This window comes from Anolis sagrei, chromosome 4 (assembly GCF_037176765.1).
Source record: "Anolis sagrei isolate rAnoSag1 chromosome 4, rAnoSag1.mat, whole genome shotgun sequence".
NCBI classification, from domain to species: Eukaryota; Metazoa; Chordata; class Lepidosauria; order Squamata; family Dactyloidae; genus Anolis; species Anolis sagrei.
Genome location: NC_090024.1, coordinates 64,555,151 through 64,574,443, shown reverse-complemented (window position 1 = coordinate 64,574,443; position 19,293 = coordinate 64,555,151). Strand labels below are relative to the sequence as shown.

Genomic DNA, 19,293 nt, shown 5'->3' with positions numbered 1-19,293 from the left:
TCCTGATGGTTGCTAACTAATCTGGATTCCATGACCAGTTGGTTACATCGTGTATTTTATTAATTGTTGTGATCTTGCACTTTATGCCATTAGCACTTTAAACTACTTCTTTGTGCACTTAACCAACTATAGCACTTTAATTCGATTGATACAGCTAGTGTTGAATCAGGCCTCCATGACGCACTTTAGTTAACACCTTGGGTTAATTTAAGCCATCGCATTTATTTGTTGTTCTACTGTGTTGTGCTGAAATAAGTTTCCATCTGTATTTCAACAGCTTAACCCTGCCCTGACTGTGCTTAACAATTACTACTCATGCCACCATCTACTTCTTGGCATCTGTTAATTTGGTTGCTAATTGCATATGTGGGTAAGAGGAAATGGAATAGCACGAGGGAACTCGAATACAGCCTAACAGGACCGAAGACCACTTGGAAGGCAAAGCTATGGCAAACTGAAACTGTAACATGGCATGCAAACCGCAATGATCCTTGGTTTATTATTATAAGTATCAAATGCGTCATGGAGGAGGGAGAGGCTTCCGTTAACCGAGGAGCCCCCATAGAAGTCGTGGTGGGGAAGGGGAGATACGGGAAAAGGAGACCTTTAATTCGGCCTAGGGAACGTGGAACAACATTAGTAATCCCAAATCGGTCTCCTGATACGGTAAGTAGGTGTAACCAGGATGGCGGTCCCTCAGGATTGAAAGTGGTGCTGTTGAACGCCAGATCTGTCAATGGTAAAACAACTTTCATCCAGGATTTAATCCTGGATGAACGGGCAGATCTGGCGTGCATCACAGAGACCTGGCTGGACGAAGCTGGAGGTGTAAACTTGACCCAGCTTTGTCCACCCGGGTTCTCTGTGCAGCATCAACCGAGATCCGGAGGGCGGGGAGGCGGGGTTGCAGTAGTCTATAGAGATTCCATTTCTCTGACCAGGACCCCCATCCCGCAGTCAACAAATTTTGAATGCGTCCACCTGAGGGTGGGTGACCGGGACAGATTAGGGATTCTGCTAGTGTACCGTCCACCTCGCTGCACTACAGTCTCCCTACCTGAGCTAGCGGGGGTAGTCTCGGACCTGGCATTGGAGTCCCAACGGCTGCTTGTGCTGGGGGACTTCAACGTCCACGCCGAGGCTGCCCTAACGGGAGCGGCTCAGGACTTCATGTCTACCATGGCGACCATGGGTCTGTCCCAACAAGTATCTGGCCCCACCCACAGTGCTGGACATACATTGGACTTGGTTTTCTGCCAGGGATGGGAGGAAGGTGGCGGTGTTGAGGAGTTATCCATCTCTCCGTTGCCATGGACCGACCACCACCTGGTCAGTTTTAGACTTACTGCGCCCCCTAACCTCCGCAGAGGTGGAGGACCTATTAAATTGGTCCGCCCCAGGAGGCTTATGGATCCGGAAGGATTCCTGATGGCTCTTGGGGATTTCCCCGCCATCTCGGTTGGTGATCCTGTTGATGCCCTGGTCGCTCTCTGGAATGGGGAGATGACCAGGGCAATAGACACGATCGCTCCAGAACGTCCCCTCTCAAGTAGCCGAACTAAACCAGCTCCTTGGTTTACTGAGGAGCTGGCGGTGTTGAAGCGAAAGAAGAGGGAACTAGAGAGCGTGTGGCGTTCGGATCCGAGCGAGCCAAACCGAACACGGTTTGTGTCCTTTTTAAGGTCATATGCCGCGGCAATAAGAGCCGCAAAGAAAACTTTCCTTGCGGCCACTATTGCGTCTGCAAAGAACCGTCCGGCTGAACTGTTCCGAGTTGTCAGAGGCCTTTTAAAACCCACCATTCAGGATGGGTGCCCTGATGACGCGGCAGCTCGCTGTGAAGCTTTTGCTCGGTTCTTTACAGACAAAGTCGCTTTGATCCGCTCTGGACTGGACACCATATTAACGGCAGTCTCTGAGGATGTAACACGAGCATCTGCTTGTCCGATTTTGATGGATTCATTTCAATTGGTTCAAACCGAGGATGTGGACAAGGTGCTTGGAGGAATGAGAGCTACCACATGCATCCTAGACCCCTGCCCATCCTGGCTTCTAAAGGAGGCCAGAGGGGGATTGGCCGAGTGGGTTAAGGTGGTGGTTAATGCCTCCCTTCGGGAAGGCATTTTTCCAGCCAGCTTAAAGCAAGCTGTGATAAAACCGCTGTTGAAGAAACCATCACTGGACCCCACTCAATTGGTAAACTATCGGCCTGTTTCCAATCTTCCCTTTTTGGGCAAAGTCATGGAACATGTGGTGGCCTCACAACTCCAGGCATTCTTGGTAGACACGGATTATCTAGACCCGACACAGTCTGGCTTTAGGCCGGGACACGGTACCGAGACAGCCTTGGTCGCCTTAGTGGATGATCTCCGTCGGGAGCTCGACAGGGGGAGTGTGTCCCTGTTGGTGCTACTCGACCTCTCAGCGGCCTTCGATACCGTCGACCACGGTATCCTTCTGGGACGCCTCGCGAGAATGGGTCTCGGAGGTACTGCTCTGCAGTGGCTCCGGTCATTCCTCGAGGGTCGGTCTCAGAAGGTGTTACTGGGGGACTCCTGTTCTACCCCACAACCTTTGTTTTGTGGGGTTCCTCAGGGTTCAATACTGTCCCCCATGTTGTTTAACATCTACATGAAGCCGCTGGGCGAGATCATCCGGAGTTTCGGGGTGCGGTGTCATCTGTATGCAGATGATGTCCAGCTCTGTCACTCCTTCCCACCCGCTACTAAGGAGGCTGTCGAGGTCCTGAACCGGTGCTTGGCCGCTGTGACGGTCTGGATGGGGGCGAACAAATTGAAATTGAATCCAGACAAGACAGAGGTACTCCTGGTCAGTCGCAGGGCCGAACAGGGTATAGGGTTACAGCCTGTGTTAGACGGGGTCGCACTCCCCCTGAAGACACAGGTTCGCAGTTTGGGTGTGATCCTGGACTCATCGCTGAGCCTGGATCCCCAGGTTTCGGCGGTGACCAGGGGAGCATTCGCACAGTTAAGACTCGTGCGCCAACTGCGACCGTACCTTGGGAAGTCTGACTTGGCCACGGTAGTCCACGCTCTGGTTACATCCCGCCTTGACTACTGCAACGCTCTCTACGTGGGGTTGCCTTTGAAGACGGCCCGGAAGCTCCAATTAGTCCAACGGGCGGCAGCCATGGTATTAACAGGAGCAGGGCGCAGGGAGCATACAACTCCTCTGCTGTACCAGCTCCACTGGCTACCGATTAGCTACCGAGCCCAATTCAAAGTGCTGGCTTTGACCTTTAAAGCCCTAAACGGTTCTGGCCCTACATACCTATCCGAACGTATCTCGGCCTATCAGCCCACCAGGACCCTAAGATCTTCAGGAGAAGCCCTTCTCTCCATCCCGCCTGCTTCACAAGTGCGGCTTGCAGGAACGAGAGATAGGGCCTTTTCTGTGGTGGCCCCCCGGCTTTGGAATGCCCTCCCTACTGAAATAAGATCAGCCACCTCGCTAATGGCATTTCGGAAAAAACTGAAAACTTGGATGTTCGAGCAAGTTTTCAACTAATTCCGATGTGATGATGTTTTGATCATGGACTAACAATCAAGGATAACGAATTGGATTACGACTTTAACTATGAGATGTTCCGGTCTGTATTGGTGGCCCAATACTATGTATGTATATGTATGTATTTTTATATTTTATTTTATATTTTTAAAGTGAATATTGTATTTTTAAATATGTTGTAAACCGCAATGAGTCGCCGCACAGGCTGAGATATTAGCGGTATACAAGTGTACTAAATAAATAAATAAATAATAAATAAATTAGTCAAAATAACAGATTTAACTGGTAAGCAGGATCACAATTCTACACACTTTCCTCATTAATGGTAAACAAGTCACTATGTAACAATCTTTGATCATGAACAAAGGCCTATCCATAGCTACTCAAAGGTATCTAAATCAAGTTCTGTCTTGTAATGGGACAAAGTCAGCTTTGGTAGCTTAGGTGGATGACCTGCGGAGAAAGCAGGGTAGGTGAAATTTGGCCCTGTTCTTTCTGCTGGATGTCTTGGCAGCTTTTGATAACTTCAACCACAGTTGAAGTTGCTTCTCTGAGAAAGGGGTTTGGAGACATATAAAACATGGCAGCAGGGTTTTGATTAGTTTTAATGTTTTAACTTTGTAAATAACAACAACAACAACAACTTTATTTACACCCCACCACCATCTTCCAAAAAGGACTTGTTTAATTGTTAAATCACTTTTTAAATAACTATTCTTATATTTATGTTTTTATTAATGACTTCATATAGTTTTTAGATATGCTGTTAGCCACTGAGTCCAATTAGGAGAAAACAGAGATAAAAATGAACACACACACACAATATATATATACACACACACACACACACACATACATACATACATACATATGTGCATGAATTTGGTTATTTTCCAAACTAGCTGAAGGCGCTTTAGATCTGCATAACATTCTGTGACACTTTATTAATATAATGCAGTACTAACATATAAGGCATGTTGGTTTCACAGGGAACAGAATGAAAGAATACATCATTCTACTTCAAAGCAAATGTATATATCCCCAGAGTTAATATTAATATAAACATCTATCTATCTACTACGAAATAAAATAGTATACAGTAGGCCCTGTGGTGAAAAATAACATGTCTTATTTAAAAAGCTTATCTCATTGGCATGAAATTCTAGTGGGGATTAAACAGAAATGAAAGCCAAGTCTAAGTTTCAAACTGACAAACATTTCCTTAATATTTTATTTCAGGAACCATTTGCTTCTATTATCTTTCATTAGATTTTTTTTTGAGATACTACCCCAGGAGAGCATTTTTCTCAGGAAAATCATATTTAAAAAATACAAAAAGAAGAGCCAGATTCATCAGAAATTGCTGACAAAATAGACTATGAAGACTACTTTTGTTAGAACACTCCATTATGTAAATAGCTTTCTATCCTTTTTTCACTTTATGCAGATTTGTTCATTAATGGGTTTTTTAAAAGGAAAAATATTTTTAAAAAATCAAGGGAAAATATATGAATAAGAACAAACACATGCACATAATCTTAATAGTACTTCTTCAGTATATGAGACCAAACATGTACAGCCATATGCATTGGGAAGACAAATAATATATGCATAGCATTAAAATGCATTAAACAAGCAATCTACATAGATAGCAGAATGATGTCCAAGAACTATAAGGCTAGTGCTATTGTGAAATAGCTATCCAGATAATGCAATAATAGAAGTTCAATGAAATAGAAAACAAAATTCAAAGATGACAAATAACATGAAGGATTAAACCTTTTAACTATATTAAGTGTTCAGTTACTCTTTCAAAATGTGGATTGCAGGAGGGGGAGCGAAGACTACTATGATTATCATGGGAGAGCCTAGAAGTCGCACCCATTTCCTCTTTCTCTCGGCACTGCCATTTTCTTGCTCAGCCATTCAAAAAGGACAAAAGTGGTCAGTGCTTTAATTTTTTTCCATTAAGGGCCCTTCTGCACATGGCTAAAAACCCTGAAGTAACCATGTTTAAGGAAGGTGGCAGCTAAATAACATTTCGCCAAAGTGCGGGCAGAATCAGGTGAAAAGTTCTAATTGCTTTCCACTTGTGCTTTCCTTATGCCCGTGGCTCCATGTTTTGACAATCAGCTGATCAGCTGTTCTGGGTTTTTAAAATGTGCATGTGTGCTGATACAGTCCATATGAGCGGGGAAAGGAAGGGAAGTACGTGTTTTGCATGACTGCAGGGATATACAGTCATGTGAATAGATGTGCATTTTTGGGGCACAATCGGGTTTTAAGTGCACCCTTTTAACACATGCTCTCTGAAATTCTTTCCCTTAAACTTTATAATATTAAACAGAGCTTAAATTAACAATTGGATAAAGAGAGAGATAAGAAATCTGCATGTGTTTACATTAAGATATTTGCATGTGTGCACATGAGGTCCAGGGCATAATGGGGTGTTGTTTTTTTTTTTAAAAAAAAAAACTTCCTCCATATGGCCCCCATCTGCCCTCCATCTTGATCCACTTCAAAGGAAGGTGTGAGGACGATGGGGGACAATTTCACAGTACAAACAGGTATGTTTTGAAACTGCTGTGAAGTCCCGGGATTTTCGGCCCCACTTTTAAGACCCGCATTTTGGCGCTGTCTGGAAACACCCTAATACATAGATTCAAGTTGAAAAGGGTAGCAGAGTTCAATTTTCCCCTCTGCATACTATAACCCAGACTAGCAAGTATATGAAAGATGTACTGCTAAAGGTCATTCAGATTCCCTACCTATGTCAGCAAGGATTGTACTTTAACAGAACAATCTTAACAAAGCCCCTTTGAGGATAATATTAAAGCCCAAAGATAATGTCTTACATGAACAAAAATGTTGGATAATCTAGTATTTTGAATTATTACAAAAATGGCACATAACAATGTGTTTGTGAGGCAGAAGTCTAGGGAGAAGATGAAGGGGGGGATTTAAAAGAGGGAAAAACATGCACTAAGGGAAACATATGACCAAAACCTACATGGCAATATCCATTAACAGAATCAAAACATGTTCAGTAGCATACATCTCAGTTTAATTACAATTATAGCTGCCATATGACAACCTAGTTGATAGCTTGGTAAGTGCAATTTACTATTATATATATTTTCTAACATTCATTCTTTGTGTCTGGCATCTTCAATGTTGAATGGGGTTTATAATCAAATATTAAAAAAAAACATACATTCATTATCAAGTGACATGCTAATTAAGCACATAGAAGCCAGCTCTGCTAGCAAATCAGATCTATTAAATGCTAAGCAGCAGAAAAATAATAGACCAATAATGCAAAATATGCAAACAAAAGTCTCATGCACTGGCTACATTAATATTTAAAAGTAGCTAATTTCTTACAAGATAAATCAATAATTAGAACCAGGTCCTAAAGGGACATATAGTTGCCATGACTTTTTATTGCCTAGATACCTAAAACACCCATTAGCTGTGGAATCCAGTAGTTATTACATCCTCTGCTCATTTATTTTTTAGCTTAGATTGTTCTTTCTATATGATTGTTCAGACAACATACCTGCATACAATCAACATATGAATGAGACCACACTAGCCCACCTTCCAATTGCTCCATAATGAATGCATCATTTACACAAAGGCTATGCACATGCTGTTGACAATGTATCAACTCTTTATTTTGAAGCGTTTTCTTTTAAAGAAATATGGATTGGAAACTAATAAGCCTGCTTGATTAAAAAAGCACTTAATATAAAAAATAGGCTTGCAGTGCAAAAGCTATGATGAGTCTGAGATGAGAGCTTAATCACATTCCAAACCGTATATCAACATATTGGACCAATAAGAACACCCCAAAAGAGAAAGGGGATGAGAGTCAAATCTTCTGTTATCACCTCCTCGGTGATCTTGGCCAGGCAGAATGTGGCTATGCCCTTACTGGATTGTAACTGGATGAAATGACAGCATAGCTGGTGCCCAGGAAACCGGGCTAGTGCCAACCTTCCTACCTTGCGCTGAAGAAAAAGTTTTCTTTGTGTCCTGACTGCTGCTTGGCATTTTCCAAGAAGCTCCATTCTGCAACTCTGCTGAACAGAAACTTATTTTTTTCAATATAACTAAATGCAGAAAAGGAACATCTAATGATGTTTTACTTTTCATCATACTGAAATCCATTAAAAAAAGACCAATGCTTCTAATATTTGTGAACTTAAACACTATGAACACTCTAAGGAACTAAGTTATCTGCAAATTTGTATACAGAAACACAGGGTTGGATCCAGATATTGTTCCTCCTCAAATGGATGAGAATTCCCTGTCAAAGAGCAAAAAAATAAAAATAAAAAATCATAGAGGCTTTTTTCTAAAGGAAAGAGGGATGGTGGAGACTGTGTTTTCTCCTTCAAAGCTCTCCTCCCCCCCGCATCCCAGTGCTTTCATCAGCAACTCCCAAATATTAATGCTATAAAACTCACATCAGCTAAGGACAGCATATACAACAATCAGAAGTGAAGTCCATAAATATGTAGAAGATCTGAAGTAAATTATGTTCAGTAGGTCCTGAAAACAGGATAGAGTGTCTCCTGAAAAGTGCATGCAATCTAACTTCAATTAATGTACAATTAATGATGCTAGGCTTTCTCTCATCTAAGACCAGATATACTGAACTAAACGAGACTTAAGTTAACCATGACCACTGTAAAACATGTGTATGAGCTAGTAATAAAATGTAGGTGGGTGTATGATATAATTCAGGGCTCTGGCAGAAGTACTGGTGGCTACAACCGAGCCTGGGGGGGACTGTATATGGTCCATGGCCACAGTTTGCTCACTCTAGTTTAGTCCTATGTTTACTGCTAGTTTCAGCCTCCAGTGCACTACAGCCCATGTACAGGATATTTTGAAAAGCTATAGTGGACAACTTGTAATCTACCAGATGATTTTGGACTTTCATCACCACTCTCTGTATAGCCCATGGTGAATGCTGGTGAAAACTGAAGTTCAACAATATGTAGAATACCACAATTTGTCACCTGTGTTGCACATCAGTGAAAAGTATTCTGTCATTACCTATGACTAATGGTAACCCCATCATGATCTTTTCAAGGCAAAAATTATCAAAAGACAATTTACCATTGCCCTTCTCTAAGGCCAAGAGAATACAACATGACCAGCATCATCCAGTGATTTTGTATGGCTGAGTTTCAAACACTGGTCTCCCAGGACCCTACTCCAATACTCAAGCTACAATGCCACACTAACTCTCCAATGTCAAATGAAGGGCATGCTTAACCCCCCCCCCCCCATGGCAAAACGCAACAGGATATCTATCTTTATTTGTGAATGCTAACCATCTGGTATTTCTGTTATTTACAATGTTGCAATAGATTTTCATTGTTGGCTGCAATGCGGACTTTAAGTCATTATGGTTTTTTCCCCCATCTTGGTAATCTGGTGACATTTCTCACTCTTGTCAGCTTTCTCAGACCACTTCATGCAGCTGATGAAATGGGTAATTTTCCAGGAGCCTGGCCAGACTTAAATTTTACCAACATACAAATAAATTGTAATGAAGTAAGTAGGAATTCTATGCAACCCATTCCTTACCCACATTTCTACCATTAAAAAGTAGCATCTGATCATATCCTAGGAAGCTTCTAGCCATAGTTACTCAGGTATGGTACTATACACCTCCCTATCTCTATTGTTATAGTATGTATAATATTAAAGAACCCAATTATGGTAAAGAGGATCAGGCATCATTTTAAACAGTATGATCTCAGATACTAGTGAACCCTATTGAAATGGGAGACTTCTAGTCCAAGAATACAACAGAATCATGCTAGAGGACGTAGAAAATGTTTACAAAGGACATATATTTGCTGAAGTGTATAAATAAAACTGCGGATACCTGTCCTGAAGATATGTGGTTTATGCTGTAAAAGCTTCCAACAAACCTTCTCAGAGTGGAACTCCAACCCACATACCTAATCTATTTAGCAATTACTCGTATAAAAACAGGGATAAGGGGGCCAATCACATTATAAAGACCAGGGGTGGGGGGAGGGAATCCAAACAATTTTTTTCCTGGAGGAAATCACACTTAAAAAACCAAAGTCAACATATGGTGAAATCAAGTAATATGCAACCACAAATCAGATTTAGAAATCTCTTTAACATGCTGTGATCACATGCTGTTCATTTCAAAAACAATGCCTCTGAGAGAATAACACATTAAGTGTTGTTTCAGTGTGTCAACTGCATTTGGTGCCAAGGTGCTCATTAACACAAAAGTCTTGGCACAAAGGATATATTTAGTTAATGTCCCTAAGCTCTACCTGTTCCAAATATTCTCAAAAAAGGTTTGTTTTATTTTTTCATAAGGAAGGTTTCTGCTCTTGCCTACATACATGGCCAAGGAGATTTTAAAACGCAAAAGACATGTAGTTTATCAAATATAAAATTCTAAGTAACTAACATTTTAGCATCACAACTAACATCTGAAGTGTCTTACTAATTAAGGACATTAATTTACCCTCTCAGTGTCTGTGTAATACTGGACTATGTCCAAATGCTTGGAGACAGACAGTACCTGAGCAAATGCCTTCTTTTCTTTATGAATATCCCTGCTGCCTCTTCTCTTCAAGGAGCTCTGAAAAATAAAGAATTAATAGTTCATTAATAAAAAAACAGCACACAAATTGGTAAGGGTTATGAAGAAGTCTTCAAAGTAATCCAAGTGAATGCACTGAAAAGTAATAGTGTTGTGACATTGTATTTATTATTTATTTATTTACAGTATTTATATACCGCCTTTCTCACCCCTGGGGGGACTCAAAGCGGTGAGAGCTAGTGTTAGTGTTTGTTCACTTACCAGTAAAAATAACTAATATTTTTAATTCTAATGACATTAAGAAGAAAGTCTATGTGCTGCATATTAGGGGCTCTACCTAAAATAATATGTTGAACCATATGTTAAGAAGGACCAGATCAATTTCTCAAATAAAAATAATTGAGAAGGGAGGTCAAAGACCGAATTGAGATGGTATCATGAACCAGACTTTCCCGTAGTTCCCAAATGTTTTGAACTGCAGCTCTCATCAGCACAGTAGATACTAACTATGGATAACATAAAATGGTTGTCCAATACACAACAGGAATTGTAGGTAGGAGAATGCTATTGTAGAGCATAAGAACAATTTTGCATGGGTGCTGCATAGAGTTGTTAAAGCTTGCAGAAGAAGTCTAAAAAAATAAGAATTCTTTCTCTAGGATATTTATTCTTTTCCCAATAGAAACTTTGGTGACTGTAGGGGAAAAGGCTTCAATAAAATATGTTCTTGGGGAATGCTGGAGCCCCTCATTGCTTGTAACAATATACGATTAACATGGAATTAAACACTATAATGATGACAACAACAACAACACCAACAACAATCTTTTATTTATACCCCACCATCATCTCCCATAGGGACTTGGGGTGGCTTACAAAGTACACAATAGTCTTTACCATATATAAAATACAATATATCAACATTAAAACCAATAACATATTTAATATCCACATATAAAGTCCTTAAATTATAAAAACAAGAAATATATGCTTGAGTACTTTTGGGCGCAACTGTTCACAGTTTTGTCTTTATATTCACAATCTTGTTTGCTTATTTTATATTTATAAATTTCATACATAGCCAAATAGAACATGTTTATATGTTATTTTTGTACACTATGTTGCCAAAGTAATAAATGCATGTGGGTTAAACATGCAAAAATATATTGCATACATTTGAATACTTGTTTTTAACTCTTTTTCTCTAAAACTTCAGAATATTTTTGTATCATTAGTTTTACAATAAGAATGGGAACTATTAAAATGAAAGCATAATGTATCGTAGGTCCTCAAAAAGATTAACAGGTTTCAACAATATAGTGAACATACACCAACATTCTGCAATTCAGATGTTCTGGATGGAAGATCCATTAGCCCCAGCAATGGTCAGAGATTGTGTGTATTGTGGTCTAAAACATCTGGAGGGCCCCAAAATAAGAGAGGCTGCTTTCAATGATTAACTTGGATAACTCTCATTGAACCCAATGGGATTATGGCTAAGAAGACGTGTCAAACTGCATGGTAAGCAGTCTATTTTTGTGCACCAGTATGGTTTTTCTTAGGCATTTAGCTATCGGATTGAATGATTCTATGATTGACAGAATCATATAAATATACATATGAATAAAGAAACAATAAAATACTGAATTTTAAAAGGTCCCACCCAAAAAACTAGTTTAAAATTAAATGTATTTCAGTCTGTTGAACTGGGATTACTTTAGCTGCACGAATGCAGAAGATTATAATTAATCCCCTTTTACCTGTGTCCAGAACACCATAGCTATTTACAGTTCATTCACTCATATTCAGTAACATATGCTGAAGATACTCTACAATTTATTTTTGGCTTTTGCGTGTTCAGAATTTTAATCTGCTTGTAAGATTACTGTGATTTGTTATTGCTTCTATGTGCCAACACTGATCTAAGTGAAGCCTTCTCTCAATTGTACTGTGCTATTTAGGAACATAATATTGTACTACTGTAATATTAAATCCTATGTAGGCCACAGCTGAGATTTATTCTAGAGTGACCATTCATATACTTCTTGGCTGTCATAGATAAAGCACAGTAAATATTATGCTTTGTTTAATATGAGGCACAATCCTTTATCATTTTGAAGTTTCTGAGTCAAGATAGGCAAGATAAAGATGGTCCATATCTTGGCTCAGTCATTAATCAAAATACAATGTCAGAAAATCTAAGGAAGAGTTGGAGCCAGACTTCTGAATTATAGCAGTTTGGTACCACGTTAACTGCTATTATGGCACAATGCTATAGAATTCTTGGGTTTATAGGTTTGTAATATATTTAGCCTTCTCTCTAAGTGAGCATTGGTGCCACAACAAAGTACAAATCCCAGAATTGGGTCATGGCAGTTAAAGTGGTGTCAAATTGCAATAATTCTGTAGTGTGGCTACAACAGGATATGGAATGGTAGCCATGAAGTCACTAGGCAAGATCCGGAAGTGTTATATATGAAGTTATATGGACACCACAAACTCCCAAACACACAAAATAAACAGGCCCACAGAGTAAATCATGCTCAAATAGTCACTAGAAACCAAAATGACTAAACTGAGAATACAGTATTTTATTTTCCACATACTATGAGACTGCATGACTCAATGAGAGAAACATAAAACATTAAAGTGGAAAGCAATAGGAAAAGAGGGAATTGCATCACAGATGGATTGATTCAATAAAGGAAGCTATAGTGCTGAGTTTGTAAGCCCTGAGCAGGACATTTGATGACTGGAGCTCTTGGAGGTCTCTCAGTTATAGGAATACACTAAGTCAAGGCTGATTCAATGGCAAATAACAACAAATAAAATCTTTGTCCGGGATATATATTAACCTTTAATAGCCTGTGGTTAAGGACATTTGTTTTTACAATTTATTGGTTGATACAATTTCCAGCACACTCTTTTTCAGAGGTTGGCATCTGACTTGCTGGTTAAAAGCATGGGATAGAGAATTTTTTGAGTTAAACCATTTCTTTCTACAACAGACAATGAATAATTTAATTGATAGTCTCTCTGCTGCCAGACAACCTTGAAACTATGCAGCTTCTGAAGATGTCTAACAGCTGTGGGTCAACAGTGACAGGGTTGGTGGCTCACCTAGCCTGTCTCCAACTAAGGGTGGAGGACAGCTTTGCAAGTATCAGAGAGTCAATACCTTCCATAGCCCTCTCCTGGCTCCTCTTACCCATTCCTCCCAGTTCAAATCAGATAATGGAGGGTTTTATTCAGAGGCTTCAGGTAATCAGGGCCCTTCCACACAGCCTTAAACCCCAGAATATCAAGGCAGAAAATCCCACGTTATCGGAGTGTGGACTCAGATAACCCAGTTCAAAGCAGACATTGTGGGAATTTCTGCCTTGATATTCTGGGATATAGGGCTGTGTGGAAGGGCCCTAAGAATACTTTTTGGGTCCAAGTTCTCTCCATAGGCTTCCCTATCCTTGTCTCTCAGGTCCTCTCTCTCTTAAAAGCTCACTCTCCTTTGTATTTCATATTTTACATAGTTACAGCTGCCATGACTTCTCTGCAGCTTTTACGGCTGCCATCCTACAGGTGGGAACACAAGGCACCTCTCTTTAATGTCATCTATAGTCTCTTCCACCTCCTGCTTTCTAAAATCAAGCCCTTTTCAACAAGGTAAGGATCTGACAGCTCTTCCCTGTTCTGCTAGAAGAGATGCTAGACACTTGTTACATTTTTATCCTTAAAAATGCCATTTTGGGGAATGACAATACCTATTTTTAGCATATTGCCAACAGCTTTGACTATATTTCAGGATTTTTTCTTCTTTACCTACCACATAATAGAAAAGAATACTCAAAATATTTGGGAAAATGCTAGGAAAAACTTATTTAAAATTATTGTCGAGAAACCTTGACGAGTAACATCCTGGATTGACAAGAATCTTTGCATTTTGGAACATGTTCTATGCAAAAAAACTCCCAAGGTCATTTTACACAGAAAATAGCTTTTATTTGCACAAAAGTAATACTTGTATGCAGACTTTTTGTAGCCTGCGGATGGCTTTTTCCCCCCAAGGCAATGTTTTATTGCATCCTTCAACACTACTGATGCGTAATACACACTGAAGCACTCCCAAGTATCCAGCCAATCTATCTTTGCTAGAGTTCTCCAGCAAAGGAGGGCAAGGGATCAAGAAGACATACAGAATTCTTGTTATTGTCATTCCAAGTTTCTCATTGTCAATTGCTAGCTTCATAACAAAATGTACTAGGTGAAAATTAACCAGGCAAACATACCTTCATTTACCCTTTTAATTTCCAATTTCTATCCCATGTTGTTCCTGAAATTTTGATCACTTTGGTCCATTTTTGACAGTTACAACTTTGCTAACCCCAAATGCATAATAAGAAAAAGATGGCCCATCTGACCAGTAGATTTCTTTTTCCGAAGCAATTATTTCAAGATGCTTTGACATATAACTTATATACTTCCCATCATTCCCAAAGCAGGAATCTGTGAATGATCTACTGCCAATCATAAACCTTTTTTTAAAGAAAGTTAATATCAGGCTTAATGGAAAACTATCAATTTTGTTACTGGAGGTGAATAATGTTTCATAAGGATTCTACTGCATTTGCTGCAAATTATCCATATTGGCAATCTGCAAATTTTATCAAGGAGATCGCTGCAGTCTCCCCCACTCTACATCTTGAAATGTCAAGGACAATATATTATGCTGAAGTATCGCTGTAGATTGTAATACATAACTGCAGATCAGCCACAGAGTAATTTTATCATTATCTATTTTCAGCTGGCCTGAAGGCTGCTTTGATAGATCACTGGGCCCCGATAAAGCCGGGTTTGAAATAAATGATCCATATCTACACTTATTCTGATCCAATCCTTGCATTATTAGTCTGTAAATGTTATCCATTTAATAATCTGCATGAGCAACCAAAGTAAAGACACATTTGCAAATTTTATAAGCACCACAGCCTAGTATTCAGAATATAAAATACATTAAAAGTTGTTATGTAAAACTTAATACATGCTCTTTCTTGGATTCTCCCATAGCATAAGCCTAGGCATGTTAACTCAGAACAAAGACCAACAACAACAACAACAACAACAACAACAACAATAATAACTTTATTTTTGTACCCAGCCTGCATCTCCCCGAAGGGATTTGAGGCAGCTTACATGGGGGCAAGCCCAAGATTCAACCAAGTTAAAATATAACAACAAAATTCATTTAAAAAATTCAGCAGTATAAAACAACCACAAAATACAATACATAGCATACATCTAACAACCTTCAATGGTCTGAATAGTGCACAGTTCTGAGGCAACAATTTGTATTCCCAAGCATATGCATATAGGACTATAGTTCTAGTTATCCATAACAATGGGTTCTTGTTCACTCATTCATTCTTCTACAAATCTCTTATTATTGTTCATGTTTACACTGTTCATTTGCCATTTTGAAATAACTCTTGCTAACAGATGACAGTACACATTGCAGGAAGGAAAACAGCAGGATGCCCACGTATTTTAAAACGCTAACAGCAAAAGTACAGCTCTGACATAAAATAAAACATTGATGTCTCTCAGTTAACACAAAATTTAGTTTGCTGATAGAATGTGGCTGAAAGAAGAATAGCAGACCCATGGTAATGGCACCCATACCTTGTTGCTGTTATATGCCTTCAAATTGTTTACAATTGATGGTGACCCTGAACTAACCTATGGAAATATGTGTTCAGGGGGAGATTGCTACTGATGAAGCACTCTGGGAGAGGAGGGAGGATTGCAGTTCTCTCACTCCCCCAGCATTGCATAGCCCTAACCAGCATCATGGCAGCAAACAAAGATTGCCATGTCACAGCCGGAGACCACCATGACATGGAAGCCGGGGTGGGGGTAGGAAGGGTGCATTTCAGTAGTGGGTATTCCCTCTCACCTCCACAGTGACTGGTTCCCTTTGTGACGCACACCCAGGACCAGATAGGCCATAGAATATTGGTCTTCATAGATTCATCCATAGTCAATGCTCAAAGCACTATATCATAATGATTCTCATATGTACTTAATTGTTAAGAGGGGAAATCTTAGGGCCCTTCCAGACAGGCCCCAAACTGCAGGACCTGTTGGGATTTTACCTGAGGCGTCCAAACTACGCCTCAGGTAAAAGCAAATTAATTCAGGACAAAGCAGGTAAACTCTGATTTGTCCCAAATTACTTCGATGCCCTATTAGATCCAGGCCTTCCTGAAAGGTATGAAGCTCTATACATTTCAGGCCCAGCTTACTTGTCCGAATGCATCCACCCCTACGTCCCATTTCGTAATCTAAGATCATCCGGGGAGGCCCTGCTCTTGCTCCCATCAATTGTGCAAATGTGTCTGGTGGGGACGAAAGACAGGGCCTTCTCGGTGGTGGCCCCTCACCTATGGAACTCACTCCCAAATGAGGTAAGATATGCTCCCTTCCTCCTGGCTATTAGAAAGAAATTAAAATCATGGCTTTGGGATCAGGCCTTCAGACAGTAGATGTTTGTAGAGTTTAAAGGACATGGACTAAAATGACAATACGACTGCCGAGACTGTTTTTATTATTTATTGTTTTAATGATTGCTTATGTACTGTCTAATTATGATTTATGTTTAATTGTGCTTTTATTATTGTGGTTGTTATGGTTTGGCATCACGTCAGTGTCCAATGTATGGCACTGAAGTTTTGTCAGTTACGTGTAAACCGCTTTGAGTCCCCCTACGGGTGAGAAAAGTGGTATAGAAATACTGTAAATAAATAAATAAAGGTAGCCCTGGAATTACCTAGGGGTGAGATCACATGTGCCATCTCACTTCTTCGGGCTTCCAAAAGGAGCAAGATGGCATCCAACCGCTTCCCAAAACTCCCCCAAAGCCCTTAAAAGAATAAATAACTTACTGGGCTTCCATTAAAGTACACCTGGATTCCTCCTGGCACGTATAAATGATGTGCCAGGAGATGGGGGAAGGGGAGAGCGATTTCGCTCCTGGTCTCCACCATTAAGGTACTGCACCAGGAGGACTCCAGCAGCACCTTAATAGTGCCCAGTAAGTTATTTCTTTTTTGAAGAGCTTTTGAGGGGGTTGGGCGGACCCATGCCATCCTAGTAGTTACCAGGATGCCCTCCAAGAGAAAGCCCAGGATTTGGGTGTGTGGATTCAAATCCACACCAAAGCAGATATTTGAAGCCCGCTTTGGTATGGATTTGACTGCTGTCTGGAAGAGTCTTTAGTTACTACTTGCAGTGATCTACCAAAAGCAGCTTTCTTTAGGCATAAACTGACTGTCTGAGCTATTGGAAGTCTGGCCTATCAAAATATTAGGCTGGAGCCATGGTTCCTATTATAAGATTGAAGCAGTCTTCTTCTGATTGAAAGACTTCTTACACTGGAGGGAGATAACATGTATATAGTCCCAATCCAATGTATTCCATTGTTTTAGAGCCATTTATATAGCCAACAATACATTACCATTTCATTAATTGAAATCCCCCTAGCATCTAAAGCACGGTCTATGCTGCTGTAAAAATAAAAATTACCTGCTTTGAACTGGATTATATAGCAACGTAGATTCATATAATCCAGTTCAAAGCAGATAATGTATATTATCTGCTTAGATAATATGGATTATATGGAAGTATATAAGGTGCCTAAATGTCTCCAAATGACTAAGACAAAGGGTAATTTTTATTATGCCAAACTGTTTGATCTGTGTTGTATTTTATATATAATCTCTAGAATTCAGAAAATTGCTCCTGGTTGTATATTTCTTTATAAATGTTTCCAAAAGCATGATCTCATAACGACATACAATGGGAAATGTGTCACACTATGTCATATTGTGGGTCCCTTAGATGCAGCAGATGTTAAAATGGGAATTACTCAAACAAGTGCCTGTTATTCAGTGATGACTTTCCAAGCATACTTACTGCAGTTCTTCCTGTTCAAGCTCATACTTCAAAAGAGAAAAGCAAAACCCACAAGTCATCATCGAACTTTAAGCATCTTTCAAGAAATGTGTGATTCCAAGACTGGTTTGAGTTGCTCTATCAAGCTAATTCAAATGCCATAGTTTTTTCTACTTCGTTGCCTCCTTCACTTCTTTAATATCCCCCACAGCTTAGCAACCATTACATAAAGAACAATCATTAGAACCTGTGACCTTCAACAGACTCTTTACAGTCTTCCCATGGAGATCTCAATACAGAAAAATAACAAAACAGCTGGAAATCCAGATCCAGCATACTCAGGCTTACAGCAGACCCAAGCGTCTGTGAAGACTGGAAATGCTAAAACTGGTGATGTTGCTGCTACTAATATTATAATGACTATTGCTGATAAATCTATTAGATAAAGAAAAAATGATATTGTATGCCTTCAAATCCTTCCCAACTTATAACTTTAACCACACATCAAAATAGAACAGGGATTGCTTGGCAAAATTCACTCAGGGCTCTTCCACACAAGTCCTAAAACGCAGAAGAAACCAGAATAAAGGGGGTAGCGGCTAAATGATGTTTAATGAAAATGCATGCTAATTCAGACCTTTGCCTTTCTCTGAGGCATGTGACATGCTCAGTAGGTTTCCACAGCTGATTTGGGATTTGAACCTGGGTTTTTAGAGTCATAGGGCAGATCCAGACAGTCTTTTATCCGAGAAGCATCCATGTTTAAAAAACGTGGATGTTTCTTGGAGGCTGTCTACGCCCACCCCAGAAAGTGCATGCTTTCTGGGTGTCCAGAAGTTCTCTCAGGACTAACACGAGAGAACATCTGGAGGCTGCCAAAATTCTTGGGCCTACTTTCTGAGCTTTCATCACAGCATCCATTACAGGCTTTGGCCAGCTCTCCTGGTGCGTAGAAAAGATGCACCAAGAGAGTGGGGGGAGGAGAGGAAGGAGGAAAATCACCTCCCCCCACTCTCCTGGTTTGTCATTTCTCATCCCCACTCCCCCTAAGCCCCCAGACCCCTTAGAAAAGTAATGGAAACATACGTGGCCTCCATTACAGGCTTTGGCCAGCTCTCCCAGCGTGTAGAAATGACACACCAGGGGAGTGGGGAGGGGGAGGTGTTCCCACAGTTTACCGGGCTTATTTAGTGAATTTATCCTGTACCTTC

The 19,293-nt window shown here is 40.2% G+C and overlaps 1 protein-coding gene across 1 annotated transcript in view; it reads right to left on the bottom strand.

The window, feature by feature from the left end:
- Nucleotides 1-19,293, bottom strand: part of MTCL1 (microtubule crosslinking factor 1) — a 132,392-nt gene that overhangs the window by 50,298 nt on the left and 62,801 nt on the right. Inside the window, 1 exon segment of the mRNA XM_067467464.1 lies at nucleotides 10,118-10,177. Within this exon segment, the coding sequence (XP_067323565.1) occupies nucleotides 10,118-10,177 (60 nt within the window).